We start from the raw sequence: 24,550 nt of genomic DNA, 5'->3' as shown, positions 1-24,550 counted from the left end.
TTGTGTACCAAAAGAAAAGATCAAGAACAGAAAATAACAAGGAGGATCGTTATTAAAAGCATAGGTAGAGTACATGAGAAAGCATGTCTTACTAAGAGTTGCACTGCCATCTTCTTTATGAAATAGCATATATCACGTCTTATGACATAAACTGTTAACATTTTTCTCCAAAGATATCAACATTTTCATACCAAGAAAGGCTTTCCTTTGTTCCTTCAGGTGTGAAGGACCAGAATGAAAACAGTTACTAAGCATTATCACTACAGAGTCCAAGCATAAACACCTCACTTTTTTTGTTTTACTTTCTAAATGAGTTGGAGGTAAACTCTCTTAAATGCAACAGCAGCCAGAGCAGTAACAGAATATTTGTGTTTCCTGGGGGATTTTTGAGAGAGATGCAGTTTATCAGAGAATACACTTAATTGAGGGAATGCTGGAGATTTTATAAAGGTTGGAGAGCATTAAAAAATGAATATTCCCTGCTATCCCTAATCTTTGCAATAAAAATAAATAAATAAATAAATATTTCTAAAACTATGGTGAAAATTTTGTAGAAATCTTTCCTCTTACCTTAATTTTGCTGTCCTTGCAAAACGCTTCCTCCTGTCTTTATTTTTGGTTTGTTGTGAATAAAAATATGAATATCCCAAAATACTAGATTCAAAATGCTAGAGGCACTCAGGTAGAAAAAATAAGATTAGGTACTAGAATAATTAGGAAAAAATATTTGACTCAGATGCACTAGCATCACTAATCAGACTGGGGAAAAATTACAGCAATAGGTCCAGAGACTCTTTCTTGTGCTTTTGGATGATTTTCAGTAGGGAACTGTGTTGGAATTGAGACATTTTGCTATAATATTAGTTTGTGCAGTTCCTAACTAGAGGTTGTGCTACAGATTGGTGTGAAGCTTATTGAATTATCAATAAATAAAAATAAAAAACGGGGAAGAAGACAGCGTGTGTGTTATTCTTTCAGTACGAAGAAAAATACACCCTCCGGCATTCATTAAAAGATTAAAAAGAATGAGAAGTAGCTTAGGGGTTTTATGATTTTTTGAGAAATCTGTTTTCTCTACAGAGAAGCTTTTGTAACAACAGTAGAATGCAACTGCAATTGAGTTCCAATAACTGTATCATATCTGCCTCCTTACACCTGCTGGCCATTCTTCTTAGTAGATGTACAGTACAGGATGCAATTGGTCTTCTTTGCTACAAAGGCATACAGTTCATCTACCAGTACCGTTCAGCTCCTTTTCTGAAGACCTACTTCCTAACCAGTCAGCCCGCAGCCTGTATTTCTGCATGGGTTTATTCTATATATCTTGCATTTGCTTTCATTGAACATCACAAGGTACCTGTCAGCCAGTTTCTCGAGTCTGTTCAGGTCCCTCTGAAGAAGCTGTTTGCAAACATGTTGAGTATCCACTTCATCCCCTCATCAATGTTGCCTAACTTGATGAGAAGAATTTTGTTTCTATTCAGCAGTCTTTGTTCCTGAAAGTCCCCTGGTCACAGAAATCGAGCCTCTGCCTGTGACAGCTGACCCACACTTCAGTAATGACCTGTTGGATGCACACACTCCTACCTGAGCCTTTCATCCTGAATAGCAGGATCAGGAACATCACCTGGGTTCCCTTGCCCTTCATCCTCAGCCCCAACAGCTCTGCAATCACTTTTGACAACCTCAGCATTGTCCCTCTAAGTTTCACTGCACCCTTACAGATGAGCAACAAGAGTAAGGAGTCTGAGGACAGGAAAGCCTTAGCAGTCAGTCTGCTACCAAACTTAGTTCCTCACGAGCACCAAACCTCTATTGCTGAGTCACAACAGAAGGGCATCTCCAACACAGAAGGGAGTCTCTGATGACAATCACACTCCTTTTGCTCTTCATTGGTTAAGGCTAAGCCAGTTCTAATGTCTTCCCACATGGGTCTTGTTTCTCCTCACCTGTTCTCAAGGCATTATGCCTCTTCTACCATTGCAGATCTGCAGGTGGAGAAGCAGTCTCCCTTCTGTTGCCAGTCACAAGTTTCCAGGCTTCCTTATCTTGGGAGTTTCTGTTCACCAAACCTATGAATTCAGTCTATTACAGACTCTCTTTCCATTGAAGGGCTCTGGATCTGGATGCTTCAGTATCTCTGCAAAGACCCTGCTGATCTCCTATTTGTCTTCCCTGAAGGCACATGAGTCTTCTCACTTCTCCCCCCAACTCTTTCACCTGCTAGTTCCATGCCTAGGACACACCTCCCCGGGGGCTGCACTTACTCCAGACACTGTCTTCTGCTCAGGCTTTGGACAGGTGCATACTGTCTCTCTCTTGATTTCTGTCTCTACTGAAATCACTCATGCACTAAGAACAGCTAATCCAGTCAGTACCAGAAACCATGTCCTAAGGCACATCAACTCTACCTTGATTGCCAGACAAATCAGGAATTTATGGACAAGGAATCCAGTTAAAGCAAGCAAATAAGACTTACAAGCATAAGAGGCTTTATGAGTTAAAAAGATATGAAATTTGAGGATTTCTTGAGGATTGCTAGATTTCTGAGTCAGCCTGTTTGCTCTTTCTTCGTTGTTCTGAAGCTGCAGCAGAAGCTGCTAAGTCAGTGTTTTGACAGCTGAGCTGTTCTTTAATTGCATAAATTACCTTGAATTACAGATTTATCCAAATGTGAAATATATTAGAGTTGCTATTTTTTTTAAGTGTAATATGTTTACTATGTTCCCCCCAAAAAAAACATATTTTGTGCAATCTACCATAAACTCTGCTATATTAAATACTCAGCTATTTATTTATACAGCTTAAAGGCTATTTCATAGCTAGAGTCACAAAATTACGTCCTAAAGTAGCAATAGTAAAGTGCTGAATAGAACCAATAGAACTTTCAATATATAAACAAATATAATTACTTAGCTACTGTACCTCAAGGATAGGGCTCCAGCTGAGAACTGAAGAACTCATGAATACCATCCCATTCCTTGAAACTGTTGCCGGAGAAGCATTATCAATATTATGAGGCTCAAAGACTATTTTACAATTTGGTGCCATAGGTATACGATCTCCATTTGCAAGGGTTAGAGTTCTGTTATCATCCAGGACGGAATTAAGGTTCTCAATCCAAATCGCATCAACTGGACCATCAAGAACTATCCAGATGTGGTCACCTACAGTCCAAAATAGAAGGCAAAAATGCCTATGAAAGAAGTTTTAGTTTCTTTCATGGACCAGTTTCTTCTCTCTTCAAACATATTTTCAATTAATTCTGAATTCATGCACACAGCTACAATCTCAGCTTTAAATACAATTACCATTTCCATTACTCACTTTCAATTAAGTACTTCAGTTTGTCACCTTATCATAATAATTATCCGTTACTAAGTATATAAAGTGTCATAAGCATAAGTCATCAGTTTGTAATAGTCTGAACCAGTTTTATGATTCCAGTCTTCAATTCAATAATAAATTAGGTTTATTTCAACTTACATAAAGCAACATAAAGATAGAAACTGCAGAACTATTTAAAACCACCATTCATCTGTTTCCAATACGCTAGTGTAAATGTAGTGAGATTAACTGAAAGGAACACTTGAAAAAACACTTTCTCAAATAGCATGCTCACTTTCATATATAAAAAAGGACCATTAAGAAAAGATTATTGGTTTTGATTCCCCTGTTTATAAACTTGATCCAGCTCCTTTGGGAGCTGTTCCAGCTCTTTCCACTTAGTACTGCAAATGTATCTTAATGCATGCTTGTGTTTCCCGGGAGAGTCTAGGTCTGTGCTGCTCACCTCACCTAACTACTGGGCAACCAGCCCCAGCTGGCAAGGCCCTTGCCCTGGCAGTCCCCTTGGCTTTCAGCTCCCCGTCCCTTAGGATGCCAGCCCTGCTGTGCATTGCCAGATAGCTCTGTAGTCAGAGTCCCACTCTCATCTGCCTTCAGAGAGAATCTTTACTGTCTAGATGCTGGGTTGCTAGGCATGAATCAAGAAGGTTCAAGATAAGAAAACTCACTTCTTAGCCAAACACCTTTATATTTAAAGTTTTTTCATAGCTATATTACAGGCTTCTCAGGCATAAGATGGTCTTCATAAAGAGTCATTACAGGAGTACTGCAAATGGTGAATCTGACTGAGAAAGTCGTGTGAGTATACTAACTTAATATTTCATGCTGAGGGAAAAAACAGCACCAACAATTAATGAAATGCTACATTCCTCAGGGTACTACATTTCCAAATTTGAAACAAAACCAATAAAATTAAATCCAAACATTATTTTTTCTATTTTAATGAATCTGTATCCTTAAAGACTATGGATTTTTTTAAATTGAACAACAAATGCTTGCACTTTCTCTTTACACCTTTTTCTTCCTTTTTAGTCTAAATGGTCTAATAATAAGGTCATATACTAATAGTGAGACAAAACAAGTAAGAATCTGTCTAGCACCAAACCACCAAGGCCTCTCCTTTAAATAATATAGCAGACTACAAATATGCCTGAATTATTTTGTATATGTCAGGCAGAAATTAGTTGCCTAAATGGAATTATCTAGCAACATTTCAGATGGCATGTGGCCACATGATTGTGGCATGTGCAGGGCTGGCAGATATGATACAACTTAAGAAGATTCACACCCTTCGCAGTTTGAGACCTGGTAGAAATCCTGACAGCACCAAAACTTTATATTATAGCAGTGCTGTAAGGGAAGATTCTGACTTTTCACTTTCTTTCATGCAAAAGCCTATCATTTCAAAGAAAGGGAAAAGCAAAACAGTATTTGCTACTCAACACAGTTTCAACACAAAGCATTTAGACCAGAGACTTTTTAAATACAATTAACAGAAGTTCTTACAGCTATATTCAAAAATAAATAAGTAAATAAATCAGCTTTAGAGAGAGCTGCAGCTTGTTTTGTTTTGGAGGAAGGATTTTCTTTGGTATACCTTTCTTGGCTCTTAAAGTTTTTCTCCAGAGTGTTGAAAATATTCCATCTGTCCAATCATTGGTTGCCACATCAAGACGTCCAAACATCTGTGGTGCAGTTATAGCTTTAGGATTCATTCTCATTTCACGATGTGGCTGTCCACAATCTATGCAGGCAGATCATCAGTTAGTTATGGTATTTCATTTCAAAAGTCAGAGAACTTCAACAAATTCAACATCATTACACCCATGTGGATGGTTTAATATGCATTCACCATTATAGTGACACTGTGTGCTTACTTGGAAAATTTTCTAGCAGCACAAAATGATAGAAGTAGTAGTTATTTTATCCTGCAGATAAAGACCCTGTCTTGTGAATTGTGTTCAAAAAGGAAGAGACCTAACTACTTATGGTGAGGGGTAGCTTTCAGCACTACCTCAGCTGAACAAGTAAGATGCTTTAACCACTTTTTCCAGCTGCCTACCCAGGCAGTACTTCTCTTTCTCAATGTTTCTAGAATAAAAATTTCTGATATATGGAAAACAGGATGTATATATTATATGAATTTGAATGTCAAGTATTTTTAAGTTTTTAAAAGATGTTACCATGATAATTTTTAGTATCACAATACACTGAAACTGATTTTCCAGTAAGTTATCCTCACAGGGAAGTAATTGAGGCTTCCTTTGAAGAAACAAAGCAAAATTGTATAACATTTATAATATAAACGTTCACATACCTGTCATGGCTTTCATCAAAGTGTGAATGCAAGTAGTTTTTCCTGCACCACTAGGCCCTAATGTCATCAGTCCATGTCTTACCCTCTGAGTTTCAAAAAGCTGGATAACTTTCAGTTTCCAAGGAGGATGACAAACAAGTCCAGCATCCTCCACCTATAGATAGCAACAAAAATCCAGATTGCCACCATTTTAGCGCACATTATACTTTGGTATTTTAATAATCTTTCTTCAGTAGAAGGCTACACTCTTTTTAAAGGTTTTGTGTATATAACAAACTATTTGGAAAAAGAAGAGTTTTTTGGTGTTCAAATATGTATTCAGAAAAATAAGCTAAGATAAACCATTTTTTTAACTCTTTTTTAGGGTTAATGTATCATTTTAAGAAAAAAACGAGAATTTTAGAAACACTCTTCCTAGCAATGTCTTTCATAGCTATGAAATGTCGTTCACTTACCAGTCAGAAAAATTCTATTATTGTTATTATCATGGCATGTTTCTTATTATAAAGTTCCTTAAATTCCTACAGTAGCCTAAAGTTCTTCTGCATATCATTCTGTTAAACATTTTTCAGTGTGCAGAGAGATCTTGGAGTAACTTCTGCATGTTACCTTTCTGAGAAAAGACATGCTGTTTCAAAATTGAATATCATATGATCGTTCTATACCAGTAAGTTCGCTAAAGCTTTCAGGCTAACCTTCCTGTCATGATGACCCCATGAAATCTCCTGTTCGAAACCAACTAAGTTCTGAAACCAGAGGACTGCCACAGTATATAAATGTGCATGTGTGTATTTATGGGTATATATATTTTTGAGACAGAGTGCTTTTCTCATCATATATTAAATCACATCACTGTGTATATTAAAGAAAACTTTAAAACTGCCAGTGCTTAGGCTAGCACTAATACCTGCTGTATCGCTCATGACAGCTCAACTTATTTACTCCACTCTGCAAGGAAGCCAAGAAAAGAAGGCTGCACAGGATGAATTTATCAACACCAACCACTAAGTACAAGCTGCCACCATCTCTTCAGCACCATCAAGAACACAACTGCTGAAGCAATGGAGTTTGCAAAGCACATCATGTGTGAAGACATCATTTGCACCATTTTCATGGAAACATGACAAAATTCTGCTATCATTTACATCTTAACAGCTCTTGAAGCTAACAACAAACCAATCAAGCTGCCTTTCAAGTACTGAATATAGCTTTTAAGCTTCTCTCCAGAGTCCACGTGTATCCAGTAATATTTACTGGATACTTAATATACATAATAAATAAATAATATTTATCCCAATAATATTACATATACAAGGTAATGATGCACCCGAAGAACATATCTGAACTGATTTCCATCTTCACATAAAACAAGATGGTCACTTCAGTTATTCTTTCAGCCTAATCAAGTCCTAATGGGCACTGATCTTTTCTTAATGATTTCTAATACACATGGTTTCTGCAATAATCATGTAGACTAGATATCACTCATATTAAAGAGAAGCATGTTCACAAACGGACTTTATATGTTCTGAAAAGAACCTCTGTTAACAGCTGTTACACGTACTGGATCTGGTTGGGATGGAGTTAATTTGCTTCATAGCAGAACATACGGTGCTGTGGTTTAGATTTATGACCAAAACACACCAATGTTTTGGCTATTACTGAGCAGCACTTGCACTGCAACAAGGCCTTCTCCATTTCTCACAATGCCCTGCAAGTGCGTAGGCAGAGAGTGGGCAAGAGGCTGGGAGAGGACACAGCTGGGACAGCTGACCCCAACAGAGCTAAGGGATATTTATTACCATACGGCATCATGCTCAGCAATAAAACTTGGAGGGAAGTTTCTCTGAAGTAGCTGTTGCTTGGAGACTCTTCTTTCTTCTTTTTTTTTTTCTTCACTTACAAAATGACTTTATCCCATGAGCTTATTTCTCCTCATTTTTGTCCATACAAATCCCTCCCCCATACCACTAGGGGAAAGTGTGCAAGCGACTGTGTGGGGGCATAGCTGCCAGCCAGGGTCAACCCACCACAACATATAAACACAGGAAAACACTTTCATTCAAGTAATGACAGTTTCTTCTCGATGATCTTTTCACAACAGCTTCTGCTTCCCTTCCCTAATAAAGACAGCCCTCTTAAAGTTGACTCTGTCCTAACCTAGCTGTTTTCATTGTACTGAATCATTGCAGCTCTGAAAACACAACTAAGAGCTCCATTCAACAAATCATTGATCCTCATCCAAGACAAACAAAACTTGGCTGACCACTTTGGGTTTCTCTAGATACTAAGGTTTAGTAGAATGCAAAATAAAGCACAGCATTAAGCAAATGCCCCAAATAAACTACCAAAAATTTCAACGCTGTCACTGCACTAAATTGCATTGGACCATGCTATGCAGCTGAACTCCACCACAACTCTGCTCTCTCACTCCCACTCCTCAAAAAAAAAAAAAAAAAAAAAAAAAAAAAAAAGGAGGAGAAAAAAGGAGGAGAAAATACAATGGAAAGGGCTCAAGGGCCAAGATAAGGACAGGGAGATCACTCACCAATTATCATCATGGGCAAAACAGACTCAGCATAGGGAAATTAATATAATTTATTGCCTATCACTAGTGGACTAGAACACTGAGAAACTAAAAAGCAAGCTAAAAACACCTCCCCCGCCCATCCACCCTCTACTGAATAGCTACTATCCCCAGGCGGCACAGATGAACTGGGACTGGGCGCTGTGGCCAGTCCCTGGCACTTTGTCTCCACTGCTCCTTCAGGGTCTCTCTCTGCCCCTCCTCCACGTGGGGTCCCTCCCACAGGATGCCATCCTTCCCAAAGTGATCCTGTATGGGCTGCCCACAGGCAGCAGCTCTCCAAGAACTGCTCCAACATGGCTGTGTGCTTTCTTCTGCACTGACCTTGGGGTCTGCAGGGCTGGTTCTCACTCCTTTCTCCCAGCTGTTGCTGTACAGCAGTGGTTTTTGTTTGTTTTGTTTGCTTGTTTGTTTGTTTTCCGTTTCTTCAATCTGCTCTCCCAGAGGCCCAACGGGATCTCTCCCTGTCTCAGCTCTGGCCAGCAGCAGGTCCCTTTTGGAGCCAGCTGGAGCTGGCTCTAATCTGACATGGGGCAGCTGCTGGGCTCTACTCACAGAGGCCACCCCAGCAGCCCACCTGCTACCATGCAAATGCAATTGCTACATAAACCCAATACAGTTTGCTGTTAAATGGAATACTTTTACTTATTTTTTTTAATGGAAGACCATACCTTCTATGTCTGGTTTCATAGTTTACCAACAGTAGAGCTATGAAGACCATGTTATTATCACCTCTTCCTTTTAATTTACTAGGAAATGACAGTTTAAAGCATAAGATTCAGGTTTCATATAGTTTCTCCTAATGGAAGCTTAATTTAAGAGTCCTTTTTTAAAAACAACTGTATAAACTACAGAAAGCAAAACAGTTTTATAGACATTAGCTGATGATTCAACCTTTCCTTGCTAAGAAATCCATAAACAGGCCTATTTATTTATAACTAATCATATTAAATATAAGTAAATGAGAAGTCATTTACTCAAATTCTTCAGAAATGTGTTTTTTCATGCTGTTTTTTCTTCTTTTTCTTGATTTTTTGAGCTTTTTATTTCTCTGTTTAACTATTAGACAATTATTCGAGGAATTATTGAAATTCTGGAGGAAAGTTTAATAAAACTGATCATTTAAGTGTTCATACTTCATTAACTTTCTAAATCCCACTGATGTTCTTAAGTCAGCCCTATCACAATGTTCCATAAGACCTAATGGAAACTGAAATAGAGGAAATGCTATTTTAGCAAAATCTTTCCTCAAGCTCATATTCTGTTGATTAGGCTTTATACAACTATTAAATCCTGATTCACATAAGGCAAATGTACATACATATGTTTTTCAGACCTATCTCCACAAATGATTCACAAGAAAACCACAGGACACCACAACAATTCAGTGACATCCTTAATGATAAGACTAATATTTATATGCCAATGATAAAGATTTATGGAAAAGCTTACTCTTACCAGCTGGGTAGATTCAGCACCAGTAATTACTACAGACATCTCATCATACTAGTTATGCCACAACAGCACATATCAGGAGAAACATTACCTGTTTGTCAATAGCAGCTTCCAATTCAGGATACTGTACTTTATCAAGGTGGATATCTGGAAACAGATCTTCAATAAGACTTAGGAATAAGGGTTCATCTTCATCAATCTAGGGAAAAGCAGGAGAGAAAAAAAATATCTTTTTTTTTTCCATTTATTCTAGCATCTCAAAAGACAACCTTTAATTATTGTGGGTTAAAGAAATATTTAAAAACCTAAGGAACAATCTATGGTAACCCTTTAGGTGCTAAACACACTAGCAAGACAGAGCAGAAGGAGATTGTGTGATGCCTCCAATAATGAAGTTATTGAAAATAAGCCACTGAGATACCAGTTTAATTTAAAAAAGTATATTTTAGTAATGCCATTTATACAGATAGATTTTTTTTTTGTCTAAGGTGTATAAAAGATAATAAAGGAGATGAAGTATCACATCAGAAGAGGTTTTGTTAACTATTTAAGTCTGTTGAGGTAGTACTCATTAGTATAAATAACATTTTTAAAGAGTGACTAAATACAATAAGCAGAAAGCTTTAGGCCAAAACTTCCAAAGAGGCTATTACACAGAGATCTATTTGGTCATTTCTTTCTGTAGGTAGCAGTGGAAATAAGTTTTAAAAAAAAAATAATCTGAACAAATCAAGTCATCCAGTGAATGCAAGATTTCCAAGCTAGAATTAGAGTAAAGGCCACATCCAGTCTGATAGTGATCTCCTGAACAGATTTAAATTGTAAGCCCAGAAACAGTTGGCTCCAAAGTATAGTTTAATTAATTTACTGTGTCCTCAGATCTTACCAGTTTAGACAGGTTCATGTCTCTCAGCACACGCATGACTATGGTAGACTCAGTATCTGTGGGATTTGCTCTTTTTGCCGCTCCCAATGTGCGTAGCACCGACAATATATTCCGCAAGCCAAAATCATAATGCACCTAAATTATATACAAAGTTTGGGAAAAAAAAATCCCTAGTTTATGGGAATGAAACGATTCAGACTTATCATTCAAGGTATGAGAAGCGGTACTTGTGGTACAAATGTCTGCTAATATCTGTGTAACCCACAATGCCCCCTGAGAACCACAGAGACATTCATTCACTCCCGTGGTAGGATGGGGAAGAGAACGGAAATGAAAAAAGTGAAAAAATTCATGGGTTGATATAATAGGTAAATGCACAAATTAATACTAATAATTTGTGTCACCATTTATAGTCTTTCCTTAAGATAATTTTTTCTGCGAATGAAAACTATCACCTGTTTTGAAAGCTGTTCTTCACACAGCTTGTACAATGTGAAGAACTTCCTTGCCAATACAACATTAGCAATAAAACCACAGCTAGCCAACTTGACACGAATTATAATTTGACGATCAGGAACCATCATGGCCACTGAACGGAAGTTGATCTTCAAGTTTTCAGGAAGTTCTTGCCGTCCAGCATATCCTGGGTTCTGGAGAGAAGAAGAAGTTCTGATGTTGACTACTGTGCAGAAACCAAAGAATCAGCAAAGGAACATATAGTCTAATTTGACAAAAGTAACTTCTTGGCTTTAAATCCCATTTTAAAAATGAATTATCAGCTAAATTTATCACCATATCTTTATAGAATTTTAGCCTCTCATATATGAGGTATGGAAGACGTGACACCTGAACACGTCAAATCTAGATTTCATTTGTCTTACAGGTCCAGTTTTGACTAGCTACTTTTACCTAATGTCAAAGAAAAAGACTCAGTAAACTGTCTTTGTTAGCAATGCTCACATCTCAAATTGTCAGTGAATTCAAAGAACGGAGTGACATCAGAGTTAGCAAGTACATTTAACATATCAGGTTAGAAGCGATAATCATACAATCATCACTGGCATATCAGAAACCTACTGAATACCTACCATAGTAAGAAAGATGCCAAATTCAGGGTTCATTTCCACATTATCTCCATCAGTAAAAATAAAGCTTTTTTTATGTTCCTTCTTACATGTCAACACAATTGCAATTTGCTGTGCAGCTACTGATAGTACTGGTAAATCAATACGATTGAATTCATCAAAGCAACCCCAGGAGCCAGACTGAGCAAGACCTTCAAAGAGAAGAGCAACTAAACATCTGACGATTATGTTGTTAATCCTTTTTTGGTATAATTCATAAGACAAAAAAAAAAATCTGATTCATCTGCCTTAGGAAAGGAAAAAAAAAAAAGTCTTTTGGAGGGCTTAGTAAGGAACAAGCAGAAAAGTTTGATTCTTTTTAAGGTAAGAAGGTACAGTTTCTACAGTCCTCAAGCTTTTCAGTGTTCTCTGAAACAACATTAGATTTCTGCTCCTTTTATCAGTATCTTCAACATTTTTTCTGTTCCTCCCTATCTCCAAGAAAATCCCTGCAATAAGTCTATGAAAGTATGATGTAATGTCAGTAGCTTATTTCACATAATAAAATGAACAGTAAAGACAATTTCACTCGAAAAGGAGCTAGAGGCCGCTCTGTGCCAGAATTCCATTCTTCCACACCTATTTGGGGGTGGGGGTGGGAATCATCATCACTACAGTTGGTATCAATTTCTGATGATTAAAATAATGTTTGTATTTACCTTCAGTGAGCTGCGCCAATTGTTTTAAATGTATCTACTGCTATTCATGTATTTCTTTCAACTGGTAAGAACTTTGACATTTGTAATGACAAAATACTAAAATCTGAATCCAATACATTCCACCAGTCCAGTAATAAATTTCACACATGCATACATTGGCAGTCCCCCTTGATTATTTTAAGGGTATTTATATGCCCTTTCATAAACTGTCTAATCTTTTTAGACACATCTATTTCTTGGAGAGAGTGTTGCAATGGTATTTTACATTCATATCAAGATATTAATTACTTGTGTTTGTTAAAAGACAGAGAACCAGCTGCTGATTATGTGTTAATCTTGACTTACAAAGTTGTTCTCTAAGCATTTGTAACCTTCATATAGTCCACATCTTACCTTTGAATATCCTCCCAAGTCCTCGGAAATCCATCTGGTCTGAACAGTTGAAGACCACTACATATTTACCAAGACACCGTCCCATATCTTTGATGGTTTCAGTTTTTCCAGTTCCTGCAGGTCCCACAGGCGCTCCACCCATATTCATGCCTAAAGCTTGAGCCAAAGTGATATAACATCTAAAAGACAACAAGCTATCATCACTTAACAGGCAAAGTACACAGTTTTCTATGTTGTGCCAGAGGCTCTTACTCAAGTGTGTCACATGAAGAACATATTTAAGAAGACAAGAAAAGTACTGAAATGACGTGCCTCTAATTACAATTTAAATCAGCCAAAAGAAAAACCCTTCACTCAGCCTCTCATGCGAGTAATACCATGGTTAGTCTTCATACATAAAAAGCAGAAGAACAGAAAATCTTCAATAACCAGCAACCTGAAAGATCACAAGGGAAGAAAAAAGTTACAGCTACTCTGCCTAACCAGTTTGGTTAGCTTAGTTCCTAAATTGCTTTATCTAAAGTAGCTCTGAACTACATCATACTGTGGAGTACAAGAATAAAGGACAGATGTCTTTGACATTTTATCCACCTTTAAAACTTGATTAGTGTATCTCATTTTCATAAATGAGATTGGTGTGTGATGCTGTAGAACACCATCTGTCAATGGTATCTAAAGAGAAGTTGCAGAATTTTCTGTATGAAATAGTTTAAAAAATCTATTTATTTCATATCCCCTATTTTGTCACTTATTTGTCATTTTGTTTATAAATCTTTTTGTGTGTTATTAAAGTTAGGTAGGTAGGCCTACCAGTTTATTGCAACTGAATAAAATTGATTGTCCTGTTTATTCTTCCTTAGCTGTTACCATTACTTGCCTGTAAACATGTATTTTGTCCTCTCTCTTGTAAACATGTATTTTTTCCTCTCTCTCTGCATACTGTTACCTGTTGGATGTACCTGATCCTTGAGTATATTAGCATCGTATGCACACGGATCATAATCCCATGCTTTATATACATAATGAACACAAAAGCATGTGGCAGAAATAAAGCTGGTTGGAAGGTAGTCCATATTGTATGGAACAGAAACAAAAATATTAACATATTTCATGTAAATTTATTGACTTTGATAAAGACTGGGAAGGACAAACTCTGCAGAGATCTATTTTGCATATAATAAGAATGACTAAATTGCTCTTGTAAATGCCTAGATGTGGAGTGAAAGAATAAACAAATAAAATCAGTCTTTGTCACCTGTCTGTAAGAGGAGTTATGACAAGCCTGTCAGTACAGCCCAAGAATTCATTCTGGTATGTGAAACCCACATCGGTGATATTAATCATCATTTTATCAGAGTCTTCATTAAAATAAAATCTACACTGTTTCAGCCACTCGAAGTCTGTAGGGCTCTTGATATGCTTGCAACACTAAGAAAAGAGGAAAAAGAGAGAGTGTGGCATTCATGGTTAACATTTATTTCTGCATTTATATTAACTCATCTAAGTGGTACTGTAAAGGCAGCGCTGCAAACACAATGAAAGACACCGTGTAAGCTAGTAGCACAAGAATAGTGGAGACCTTACTTTGATTTCTACCACAGAAAAATCCTTAAGTGTTACTGCTGTCCCTGGAACCACACTAAACGAAAGGAAATTCTAAGTACAAATGTACAGTCCATAGCCTTACACAAAAGTCATTAAGTTAACATTAAAATTCTTATTTCTACTATTCAACTCTATCATTTTATTTTCATATCTGAACAGAAGAAACGTAACTAATATCTGCACACTATGACACTGTCTTGAAGTACCTTTTTTTCCTGATTTACATTGTATCACAAAGCTCATGATTTTTTGTTTGTTTGTTTTTAATAAAGTATCGTGTTAAGAAATACAACAGAGCTGGGAGAATTCAAAGTTGACCAACCAAATATTAAAACACCTATCAAAAAAGAGGCCCAATTTAATTGTATCTAGAAGTGTTACTTCACACAGGATTGCTAGGATTTTAAGTGAAACAACAGCACCTACACTGGTGCCTGCCTATCCGCGATGGGTTAAAACTCAGCAATCCTTTCCCCAGACAGCATAATTAGAGTTAAGTCCAGAGATTCCTGAAGGTAAAAGGCATGCTAGCTTTTAACTTCAATTGTTTAAGGAGTAAATGCTTTCACTTTCCTAATTTCAGTATCCTGTGGCTGCATAAGAAGGTGTGAAGTGAATAAACAAATCTCTAAGTAATAATTAGGTATGCTACTGAAACTAGAACAGTGATGATGGCATCTTCAAGAAACGTCAGGCTTGCTCCTGTACTGTAACACTATACATGTATAATCATTCTATTTATTCCTCAAGACTCCCAAAGTAGTCTATAGAAAGGATGATTACTTGCCACATAGCAGATGAGGAAAAAGAAGTCCCTAACTGATCACACAACAGACACATCTGATTTAAATGGGCAAACACAAAGCATTATAAGATTCTTCTATGGCTGCAGGGGAGAGGGGGAAGCCAACAACAACCCAATTACTTAAAGAGAAGCTATGACTCATATTGAAGCAACATCAGCATTTCTGTAATATTCCAAGCCACGCAGTCATTACAATCCTGAAGATAATTGTTGGGCTTAAGATGCAGACATTCATACATCATAGCTACACTGTCTTCTTTCACATGACTGCTGCTTCGTATCTCAATAATTTTTTCAATACTTACCAGACCATCAAAGATGTCCCTCTGATGCACGTGCACAGTGATTAATGTCTCATATTTAATTCGCTCGACTGGGTTAAGGTCTTTTGTTGTCATATCTATCAGCATGTTTAGAAGATCCAGGAAAAACTGATTTGTCTTTCGCATAATTTTTTTATCATACCTGGCATTAGTCAAAGCATCTTCTGAGTCTCGTGTCCAAATCATTTGGATCCCCAACAACCCAACCTTATGAAACATGAAAGAGTATGCTTCATCATCTTTTCTATTTCAACTTAAATGTACATTCACAGAAACAAAAAACATAAATAAATGGTTCTGCCTACTAGTATGAAATTATTTTTTCATGCTTCCATATAGAGGTCATTCAACCCATGCATTTATTGTGTCCTAACATCATTCATAACCATCTAGTAAAGTCTGCATTTAGGTCTCAGAGATAGCGCCTATGATGCACAGCTGACACAACCATTCATTATAATTTACATAAGATATAATTAATAACAAATCAGTTAACAGAATAATTAATGCTTCAATTTAGTATATTCCTTCAGTAATTCATGAACTTTTTATTCCATTTCCAAGAACATTCCTGATCACAAGTGAAGAAGCTCATACAGAGAAAATAATTTTCCCCCAGTGTCACTCACAGCTTTGAGCCTTTGGCAATATACAGTGTTTTCCTGAATGTATAAACAAACATAAAATTTTACTACTTTTCCTTCAGTACTTAGGTATTAAGTGTGTAAAGAAATAGTGTTAACTCTATTGTGTTAATTTATTGTATTCAGCATCTTTTTGAACAAGAGCTTCAGGGTAAGTTTTGATTTTTTGGTTTCAGAGATGTAAACTGGAATTTAAAAGACTGGAGTGATTAAGATAAATTTAAATGTCAGTTTTGCATTTGTATTACTGGTTGCAATCTTAATTGCAGAGACAAGAAAATCCCTCCAATGTGCTAACCTATCTGTGAGCAATTTTTCATTAATTTAACAAAGATTTTACCTGGGCTGGGTAAGTAGAAAGAAATTCAGTCAGCTGGAAACCAGTTTCCTGGATATGCATAGCTGCCTGGCGAATGACATTATGCAGTGACAGCTGGGATTCCTTCAACAAAGAATTCAGCCAAACTTCCACATTACCTTCAGCCATTACAGGTCTACTCAGCTCAATAGTCTCACCCTCTCGTGAGCTAATTGACAATATACGATCATATACCTAATAAAAGCAAGGCAAGAATAATTTGTGATTTACAGATTTATCATCAATTTTATCATAGCTGCCTGATTTTCCTGCTAGCATTTCATTAAATTTACTAAGGTAAATAAAAGTTTTACCAATCTTTTAAGCAAATGTGAAAACAATAAAATCATTGCTTTAAGTATGAAGAAAGGCTATAAACAAAACATTGCCACCTGAACATGATGGCAAACCCCAATTCACTACCAACTCTTGAATTTTACTTTTTTGTAAAATTTCAATGACAGCATACACTTTCCAGTTATAGCAAAGGAATCTTTCCCTCATTAGTGGTGCATTAATATCCTAACATAAGTTGCCATCTTAAATTAAAAAATATTGGAAACACAGAAGTTAAAATACATGGTCATTGAAAGGAATTTCATGCATGTGGAAGCAGCAAAAGTCTAAGGACATGCATACGTACAGAGGAAAAAAAATATCTGTGTCATGATATATTTTTTCCATAAAGGGTGTAATAAAGTTGTTCTTCAAATAGCATGTTTCCAAGCAATCTAAACATATGAATATGCTCAAAAAGAATCTGAAGTTCATCTGAGAGGAAGCTAGCCTATATTAAGCCACAGAAGACAGTTCAGTACCTAGGTGTGTTTTTTCTGAAACCTAAGCACTGGTGAAAATGTTTGGTTTGTTTTGCTATTCTATATAAAGTTTTCCTATTAAACAAATGAAGATATGAAACTAAACCTTATACCAGGAGAGCCTATGCAGCATCATAGTAAGTGAAGAGCTTGGTAAAACAGTCAAATGCCCTATACACCCAGGTAGCTTGCTATTTAACAGGTATCACACACTGTTTAACAATTTGAATAGAATATAACTCTGAGATTTGGGCAGCACATACCTTTTCATGGAACTTGACAGTTTTAATATTGTCAAAGACATTCAGCAGATGTGCCTGTATAGTGTGAGAGTCTGATGCCTGGCCAAGAATTTCTAAGAGGGCAGGATCTGACACAAAGAAGAATCGTGGAAATAGGAGGCGTTTTTTTTCCAGGTATCTATATTTATAAATATTTTGGGGAGGAAGTAGACAGAAAGTGAGTTAGGTTACTTTATACATCCTTTCCTCTTAAAAGGTGATATTTCTCACAATGCCATTGTGAGAAAAAAAAAAAAAAAAAGCAAAAAATGCAATTTATGTCATTGGTAACTCCAATAATTCTTATTCATTGTAACTTCATGTAAAGCACCTGCTTTAAGATTACACTTTTAGTATCAAAAATCATTTAATTGAAAGCTTTTATTGTTAGCTATGATGTAAATACTACTAAAATTAAATTAAAGTGAAGTGGTTTTTTTATTAGGCCAGTAACTTCCTACTTAGGTACCTCATGCTGAATTTCCCCCACACATGTGAAGGATCTGAAAAGAATATATAGACCTAGACACCCTGCTGTATTGAAAATAGGCAGAAACAGCTTCAGTATCAGCAGAGATAGTGTCAGCTTAGTCACAAATCAAGTACTTACTAGTTTGGTACTAGCAATTTCTCTGGAGGTGTTGCACCATCCTGATACCTTGTTTGCTCAGTTCAACTGAATTCATAGTGAAATAAACACACAATCTTTGCGAAGTCCATGGGACAGTACTTCCTTTATAGCTAGTTAAGCAATTCACGACCATCTGCTCAAGACTGGTCTTGTGGTAATCTTACCCTGTGAGTGATTTCTGACAGATTTCAAGCTGTTCTAGTAAATGTGGTAGTAGCTGTCCCATGATTTCATCTCCAACACAGCACTGAACAACATTAGGTGTTTCATGAGCTCGGGTCATGATCCTCACCCAGGATTTATCAATGTTAGAGAAACGCTTTGCTTCCTGTCAAAACATAGGGGTAAACATGGAGAGGAAGGGATGGGGGAAGGAAGAGAGAAGAGGCAAAAGGAACTTGCTAGCAGAATTGGCACCAGTAATCTTCTCACAAGTAATTACCAGAGTCCAACCCCAAAGATTTTTCAGTTTAGAAAAACACAATTCTTTCTGCTCATGTAATACAGCTTATTTTATACTTCACTGCCAAGCCTGCTATCAACATTTTCTTCAAATCATTCTTAGAGTAAAACACAGAAAACTCCTTATGCTTGAATTGCATGATCCAATTTGAAGAGTTTTTCTAAAAATTGAATTAGTTCTAATTCCAAAAGCAATATAGAAAAATTTAAGACAAGTATTCCTAGCAAACCTGCAGATGCTGCTGGGGTACAGGTAAGTACTACAAGGCTAGCCTCACTAGGCTTGGCTACCACTAGGCAAAACACACAAATATGGGTTAATAATTTAACAATCTAGAAATAAAATGATAACTAGATAAATATGTCTTAGCAAGTCTAATTTTGTTAAGCACCAAAACGATGAAGCTTATGTTACTGCACCAGTTACATCACAACTAATTTTTTTTCTTAAAATTTAGAAAACCAAACTGAAAAAAGGCAGGTCTGAAAACCTTTGGAAGCTGCTTTGCTATGTCACCGCCAACGAACACAGCTTCTAAGTAAATCCACAAGTTCTGCACAGTCATCCAGTTCTCAATGATATCTGTTGTGTTGGAAAGATACTGCACCCATTTTTGAATCTGTGTCTTGAATGGTGTGTTGTATCTAAAATTAAAAAAGATACTTGCTTTACTTCAGGCAGGAAAAAAGTCTCCTGAAAGCCAGCTCAGTCTTCTAACATGAAGAGGAATAATTTTTCTACTTGCATGTTTGTCAAGTTAAAGTATACTATCCCATACCTGACTCAATTCAGTTAGTTTGGGGCTAAAAAGAAATCAGCTCCAACTTGCTCCTTCGTGCACATAGTATGTAGCACACATCTGAATAAGCAGGATGTGAGTGGGAGTAAGGTTTAAATTTCACTCTAAGGTAAAGTGGTTTCAAAAAGGGACTATGTAATCTCTTCAAAGCTGCAAAACTCATAGTGACCAGGTTCGTATCAACTGAACACTTGCTTCTAGACATCTTCCTGATCATCAGGTTTGATATTACTTATTTTATCCAGGAGCTTTGACATGTAAAACCAGACAAACCAGAGTTCATTTTAACTTGGATTTTCAGTACCTTCAGCAAAAGTCTGCAAAAGAGGTAGTGGTCTACCACTAGGGCAGGGTAGTAGTGCCTGTAATACCAGTAGGACCTCTGCCACAACCAAGCAGTGTTCTCTTTTATGTTTATCACCACTGTCTTGCATCCATGGAAACTGTCCAGCTGATTAATCAGAAGTCTGAACACATTATTTCAAAATAACTTAATGGAGGAAAACAGACAATGAGAACTAGCCCATGAACAGCTCAAGGACAAGCAAGCTTTTTGTTTTTATCTAGATGTTTACTTTCCTTCTCCTTTGTGAAAGATAAATTTCTTCAATAAAACAAAGCCTCTTGCTGATATTTATAACTCACACAAATACACAGTGCTTTTCTTGTTACCTGTTACTCATGAGAGAACCAAGAATCATCAAGCTGTCCTCCATGGTAGCAATTGTTTCTGATGTGCTGTCTCCTCTTAAAAGAAGTTCCCCACGGGTTTTAAAGTTTGCAAAGATAAACGTTTTGTTGTCCCATTCAGCTATCACTTGTTTTAACTTCTGCTCAATGTCTTTCTCCTTCACAGCACTTATGCAGATATCCTTTTAAATAAATAAGATGTCAAAACAAGCTATCACCTGTTCAGGTCTTTGGTATCCAAATCTAACTGGCATTTCCTTTAACTCTATTTAGTTTGATGAGCAATTATTTATCAACTGGAAAGATTTACAGACATAAAAACACCATAGTTAATAACCCACATACCACACCACAATATGGTCAAGTTTGTGGAGACTACAAGAATAATACAGTGATTATTTTCATAACTTTAATATTGCAAAGCATCCTCATAAATTAGCTCCTGAGCCACATGGCATGGTTTAATAAAGTTCACACCACAATACAGGCATCATTATTTTACACAGAAAACTGAAGTGATAAGACTATTTCTCTGTTCTTTCTTTGGAAATACTGTTTTCCTTCTTACTACTGTTACTCAGAATATTACCTGAGCAGATTACTTAGTTTCACGCATCCATTTCACAATACCTCTATTTCCTCTTTATATCTGAGTAGTGGAGCTTCCATAATATTCCTCAGTTTGAAAGTTTCACTTTCCACATCAAAGCTGTGCTCAGTGAGATCTGTAATCCGCTTCCAGTGCCGAGGCATCATTGCTTTATTTGACATATGCTCAAGCAATGGACAACATTCACAGAAGTCCTCAATAGTCTTCTTTAGGTCAAAAAAGGCCTGCCATTGCTTTACACCACGAGGAAGCTTACGGCATCTACATAAAAAGAATCCAAGTTTTCTCACAGTTTCAGATATTCTTTTCGTTACCCATTTAACCACCGTATATACTTTTAACATTAGACTACATACCCTCCAAAGTCAGGTTCCCTGTATTTTGAAGATTCTATATGTGACTAAATATTTCCAGTCAATTTCACTGACTGGTAGGTGGAGACCTACAGGCTCACCCTAAAAAGTGTAGCTGCATAATTCCAATAGATTTTGTCCAAGTGACCTTCAAAGACAATTGAATCACTTTATTCTTGATTTCATCTTTTGGTGAGGCTTATGAGATGAACTGCTCTATTCTCTAGCAAAACCACTGTTCCTCAGAACAGGCAGATTTAATTCTTTAAATCATTTGATTCCTAGTTTCATTGAAAGTTCATATTCTATACAGGCAATACATCCCATTTTGTAGCAAAAATATTCAGCAATTCACTAACCTGCCTTCGATATATAGGGCGAATCTCTCTCATGACAAATAACATTAAAACAAACCAGTTAAATTTCAATCATGAAGAAAATAAATAGCAATTTTAATGTATGTTAGGAAGGAAGGAGGGAAGGAGGGAAGGAAGAGCTACCCAAACTCTCTAAGGAGCAATAATCCTCAACATTTAGAGTCTAAACTGCCTCCCTTAAATTATGAATTGGTAATGGACATATTTTTCCAATTAAAATTAATGATACTAACCAATTATAATATTTAAGATGTAACACAAGTATTTTAGCCGTCTTTTCACAGAAACAGTTTCTCACCTGTTCTGAAACTCCAGAAGTTCACTATTAATTTTTCCAGTGTCTAATTCTGACCAAAGAATATCATAGTAGCCACTGACTGTGTCAAGGACGTTGTTATATAGATTATAGAGTTTCTGTAACAGAGTCAGTTCCTTCTTTATTTCAAGTAGCTGAGGATATTGTGTAACAGGCAAACCAAAAAGATCTTCCCCACCAGTATAAGCAATATATTTCCGAAAGAGATTATCAAATCGATTCTAGAGAGAAAGCAAGCAATTAGATGTAATACATTTAAATACATCTGGCATTATGCTTAGAGCTGCATTAGTGGTTAAAATCTAGTAAATACTAGAAGGATGTACAGGAGATACTAACAACTTACTGTCAACAGGTTTTGGTTGAAATTTTCATGTGAAAAAACTTTTTAGGAGTTTGGAATTTGGAGACACATCTCTACAAGTTGACAGGGAGGTCATTTATTCCATGTAGCATAGAGACAGAACAAACAGTATATGGTAAGCTTGCATTTGAAAGAGGTTGAGCATGATGTGGAAAGCAAAGAAAGGTGGATACTGCAAATTTTAACTCCCCAAGTAAGCTGTCCAATTCTCTTAATGAAGGGTTGAAGTAAGGATTATTACTGCTTAAGCAGCAGAAAGAACAACAAAATTTACTTGACAGCTCTTATGTAACTGAGGAAACATATAAGAAAACCAAACAAATAACACAATGGGAAAAGGAAAACAATTAGAAGGCATCATTACAGGAGAAGAAATTAACCACTGCACAAAGAAACATTTCAACAGTAGAAATAGTCAGTTTGTATGGAAACTTTTAAAACTTTTTTTTTTTTTTAAGTGAGAAAAGGAGAACAGAAAGAATTGGGCGAAATTGCAGTCATGCAAAAGACACTTCAGTGAACATAAGAACAGCCTATCGCCAAGTACACTCAACTTGAGAGTAGGCTCTGATCCAGACATGTGAATCTAGTTATTATTACTCATTACCTATGCAGACGCTCTTATGAAGCTCCTAAAATTATCATTTTAATCAACATTCCTTGAAGATGTTGAAAAAAATACCACCTATTTCATCATTAATTTAAAATAAAATGAAAGTCAATGAAAATTAGTTCAACTACCCTGGATTTATTCTCAGAGCCTTCAGTTGCTAGTTTATTTGCAAGAAGCATGGAGAAATATTTTAGAATGAATAGTACCTGAAACATAGTAAGCCTGTCACTGGCTTCATGAGGCTCTAAGCCAACCACCATTGGCCCATTCTGAAAAAAAAAAAAAAAAAGAATAGAGGAAAAAATGAGAAAAAAAAGAGTTTAGAGTAAGTGGGCTCAGAGGACACAAATAACCACAAATTATTTCTAACCAGCACCAGCATTTAAAAAAAAAAAAAGATTAGAAATGCAAACATTTTTGTGGTTGCAAGATTCCATCCTTACATACATCCGGTTGCAATTACACTGAGAGACTACAAAATTACGTACTAAAACAAAAAATTACTTTCAAAAAAGAACAAAGACAAGTCATTTTCTTTTTAAGACAGAAGTTTTGTTAATATTGGAAAAGGTAGGCAAGAGTTGCACCTTTATCAATGAAAAATAAGCATTAGTTAAAACGCTAGTTCAGCTTGTCTCATATTCTACTGAGAAGAAATATATGAGCTGAAGTCATTTCTGCTTACATTAAAGATCATAAAACTCTTCTTATATTCTAACATAATTCCTCTTTAACCTCAGCCTTCACGTTTGCACATGCTCTGTATCATGAATTCTGTGTGTCTCCAGACTTTCTTTAAGAGCTGGTTACCAGATTTAAATTCAGTCACACACAAGGAAAGAACCAAAGTCTGTCCTGCATTGAAACTCAAATATCATATTAACAAGAATAAATATAGTCTTCAGATAGCAGAGAAACATTCCACTATTTAGTCAACTCCACAATCTTTCCATGCTTCCACAGCTCCTCAAAAACTCCTCTAACACAACATAACACAAGCTCTTACCTGATCATAATCTGAATAGAACTGAGCACAGTCTTCAGTAAAAATCTTCACAGTGCTAATAAGTTCTCCTCTGAACTTTGGCTGCAAAGCGATGAGCTCATTCTGCACTTCATTTGCTCGGAGTAGCAACTTTTCCCAAGTGTAGTGCAAAGTATCCACCTTCTCTGACTCTTCCTTGGCCACAAGTAGATCATATTTGTTTAACATAGCATAGGATTCCTGTCAGAAGGTTGGATCAAGATAAACAAAAGATGTTAAGAGATGTTAATTTTAGATATATATGTATATTAAAATTGTAAATGTTTAAGAATGAGAATGATTTGCTAGAAATAACAGAAAATTTGTTCTTTTTACATAGCAGTTGGCACAATCCGGCAAGCCAATGCCAAACTGGAAGAAATATCAAAAGGAAAAATAGCTTGCTCTCCTTTACTCCTAACTTTTAACATAGCATTCTGCTTTCTGACAGATTATTTGCTCTATTGCCATCTGCATCCCTAAAAACTATTTCTGGTTAAAGTACTCCTAAAGGCTGCATGTTTTAGTTTCGTTTTAATAAGAATATTATTCAGATCCAGATTATGAGAGGTGAGCCAAAAGAGAATAAGTAACCAGAGGACTTCAAGTTAGCAAAGCAAACAAACATCTGTTCAATACAGACACTGAAGCCCCACTTCACATCTTCAACAACAGTGTTAAGAAACCATTTCAAAACTTACAACTAA

The 24,550-nt window shown here is 36.3% G+C and overlaps 1 protein-coding gene across 1 annotated transcript in view; it reads right to left on the bottom strand.

Annotated features, from left to right (window-relative positions):
- Window positions 1–24,550, bottom strand: part of DNAH5 (dynein axonemal heavy chain 5) — a gene marked incomplete at both ends in the record, with an annotated part of 122,566 nt that overhangs the window by 57,341 nt on the left and 40,675 nt on the right. Inside the window, 19 exons of the mRNA XM_084281489.1 lie at window positions 2,926–3,167; window positions 4,946–5,092; window positions 5,666–5,819; window positions 9,799–9,906; window positions 10,594–10,728; window positions 11,049–11,243; window positions 11,682–11,869; window positions 12,770–12,948; window positions 14,025–14,197; window positions 15,485–15,709; window positions 16,487–16,699; window positions 17,586–17,742; window positions 18,399–18,562; window positions 19,188–19,341; window positions 20,169–20,368; window positions 20,817–21,057; window positions 21,825–22,063; window positions 23,026–23,088; window positions 23,826–24,044. Coding sequence (XP_084137615.1) covers window positions 2,926–3,167; window positions 4,946–5,092; window positions 5,666–5,819; window positions 9,799–9,906; window positions 10,594–10,728; window positions 11,049–11,243; window positions 11,682–11,869; window positions 12,770–12,948; window positions 14,025–14,197; window positions 15,485–15,709; window positions 16,487–16,699; window positions 17,586–17,742; window positions 18,399–18,562; window positions 19,188–19,341; window positions 20,169–20,368; window positions 20,817–21,057; window positions 21,825–22,063; window positions 23,026–23,088; window positions 23,826–24,044 — 3,396 coding nt within the window. The remainder of the gene's footprint in view (window positions 1–2,925; window positions 3,168–4,945; window positions 5,093–5,665; window positions 5,820–9,798; window positions 9,907–10,593; window positions 10,729–11,048; window positions 11,244–11,681; window positions 11,870–12,769; window positions 12,949–14,024; window positions 14,198–15,484; window positions 15,710–16,486; window positions 16,700–17,585; window positions 17,743–18,398; window positions 18,563–19,187; window positions 19,342–20,168; window positions 20,369–20,816; window positions 21,058–21,824; window positions 22,064–23,025; window positions 23,089–23,825; window positions 24,045–24,550) is intronic.

This window comes from Netta rufina, assembly GCF_964035555.1.
Source record: "Netta rufina genome assembly, chromosome: 2".
NCBI lineage: Eukaryota > Metazoa > Chordata > Aves > Anseriformes > Anatidae > Netta > Netta rufina.
Note: the sequence above shows the minus strand (reverse complement) of the source record. Positions and strands in the feature narration are given on the sequence as shown.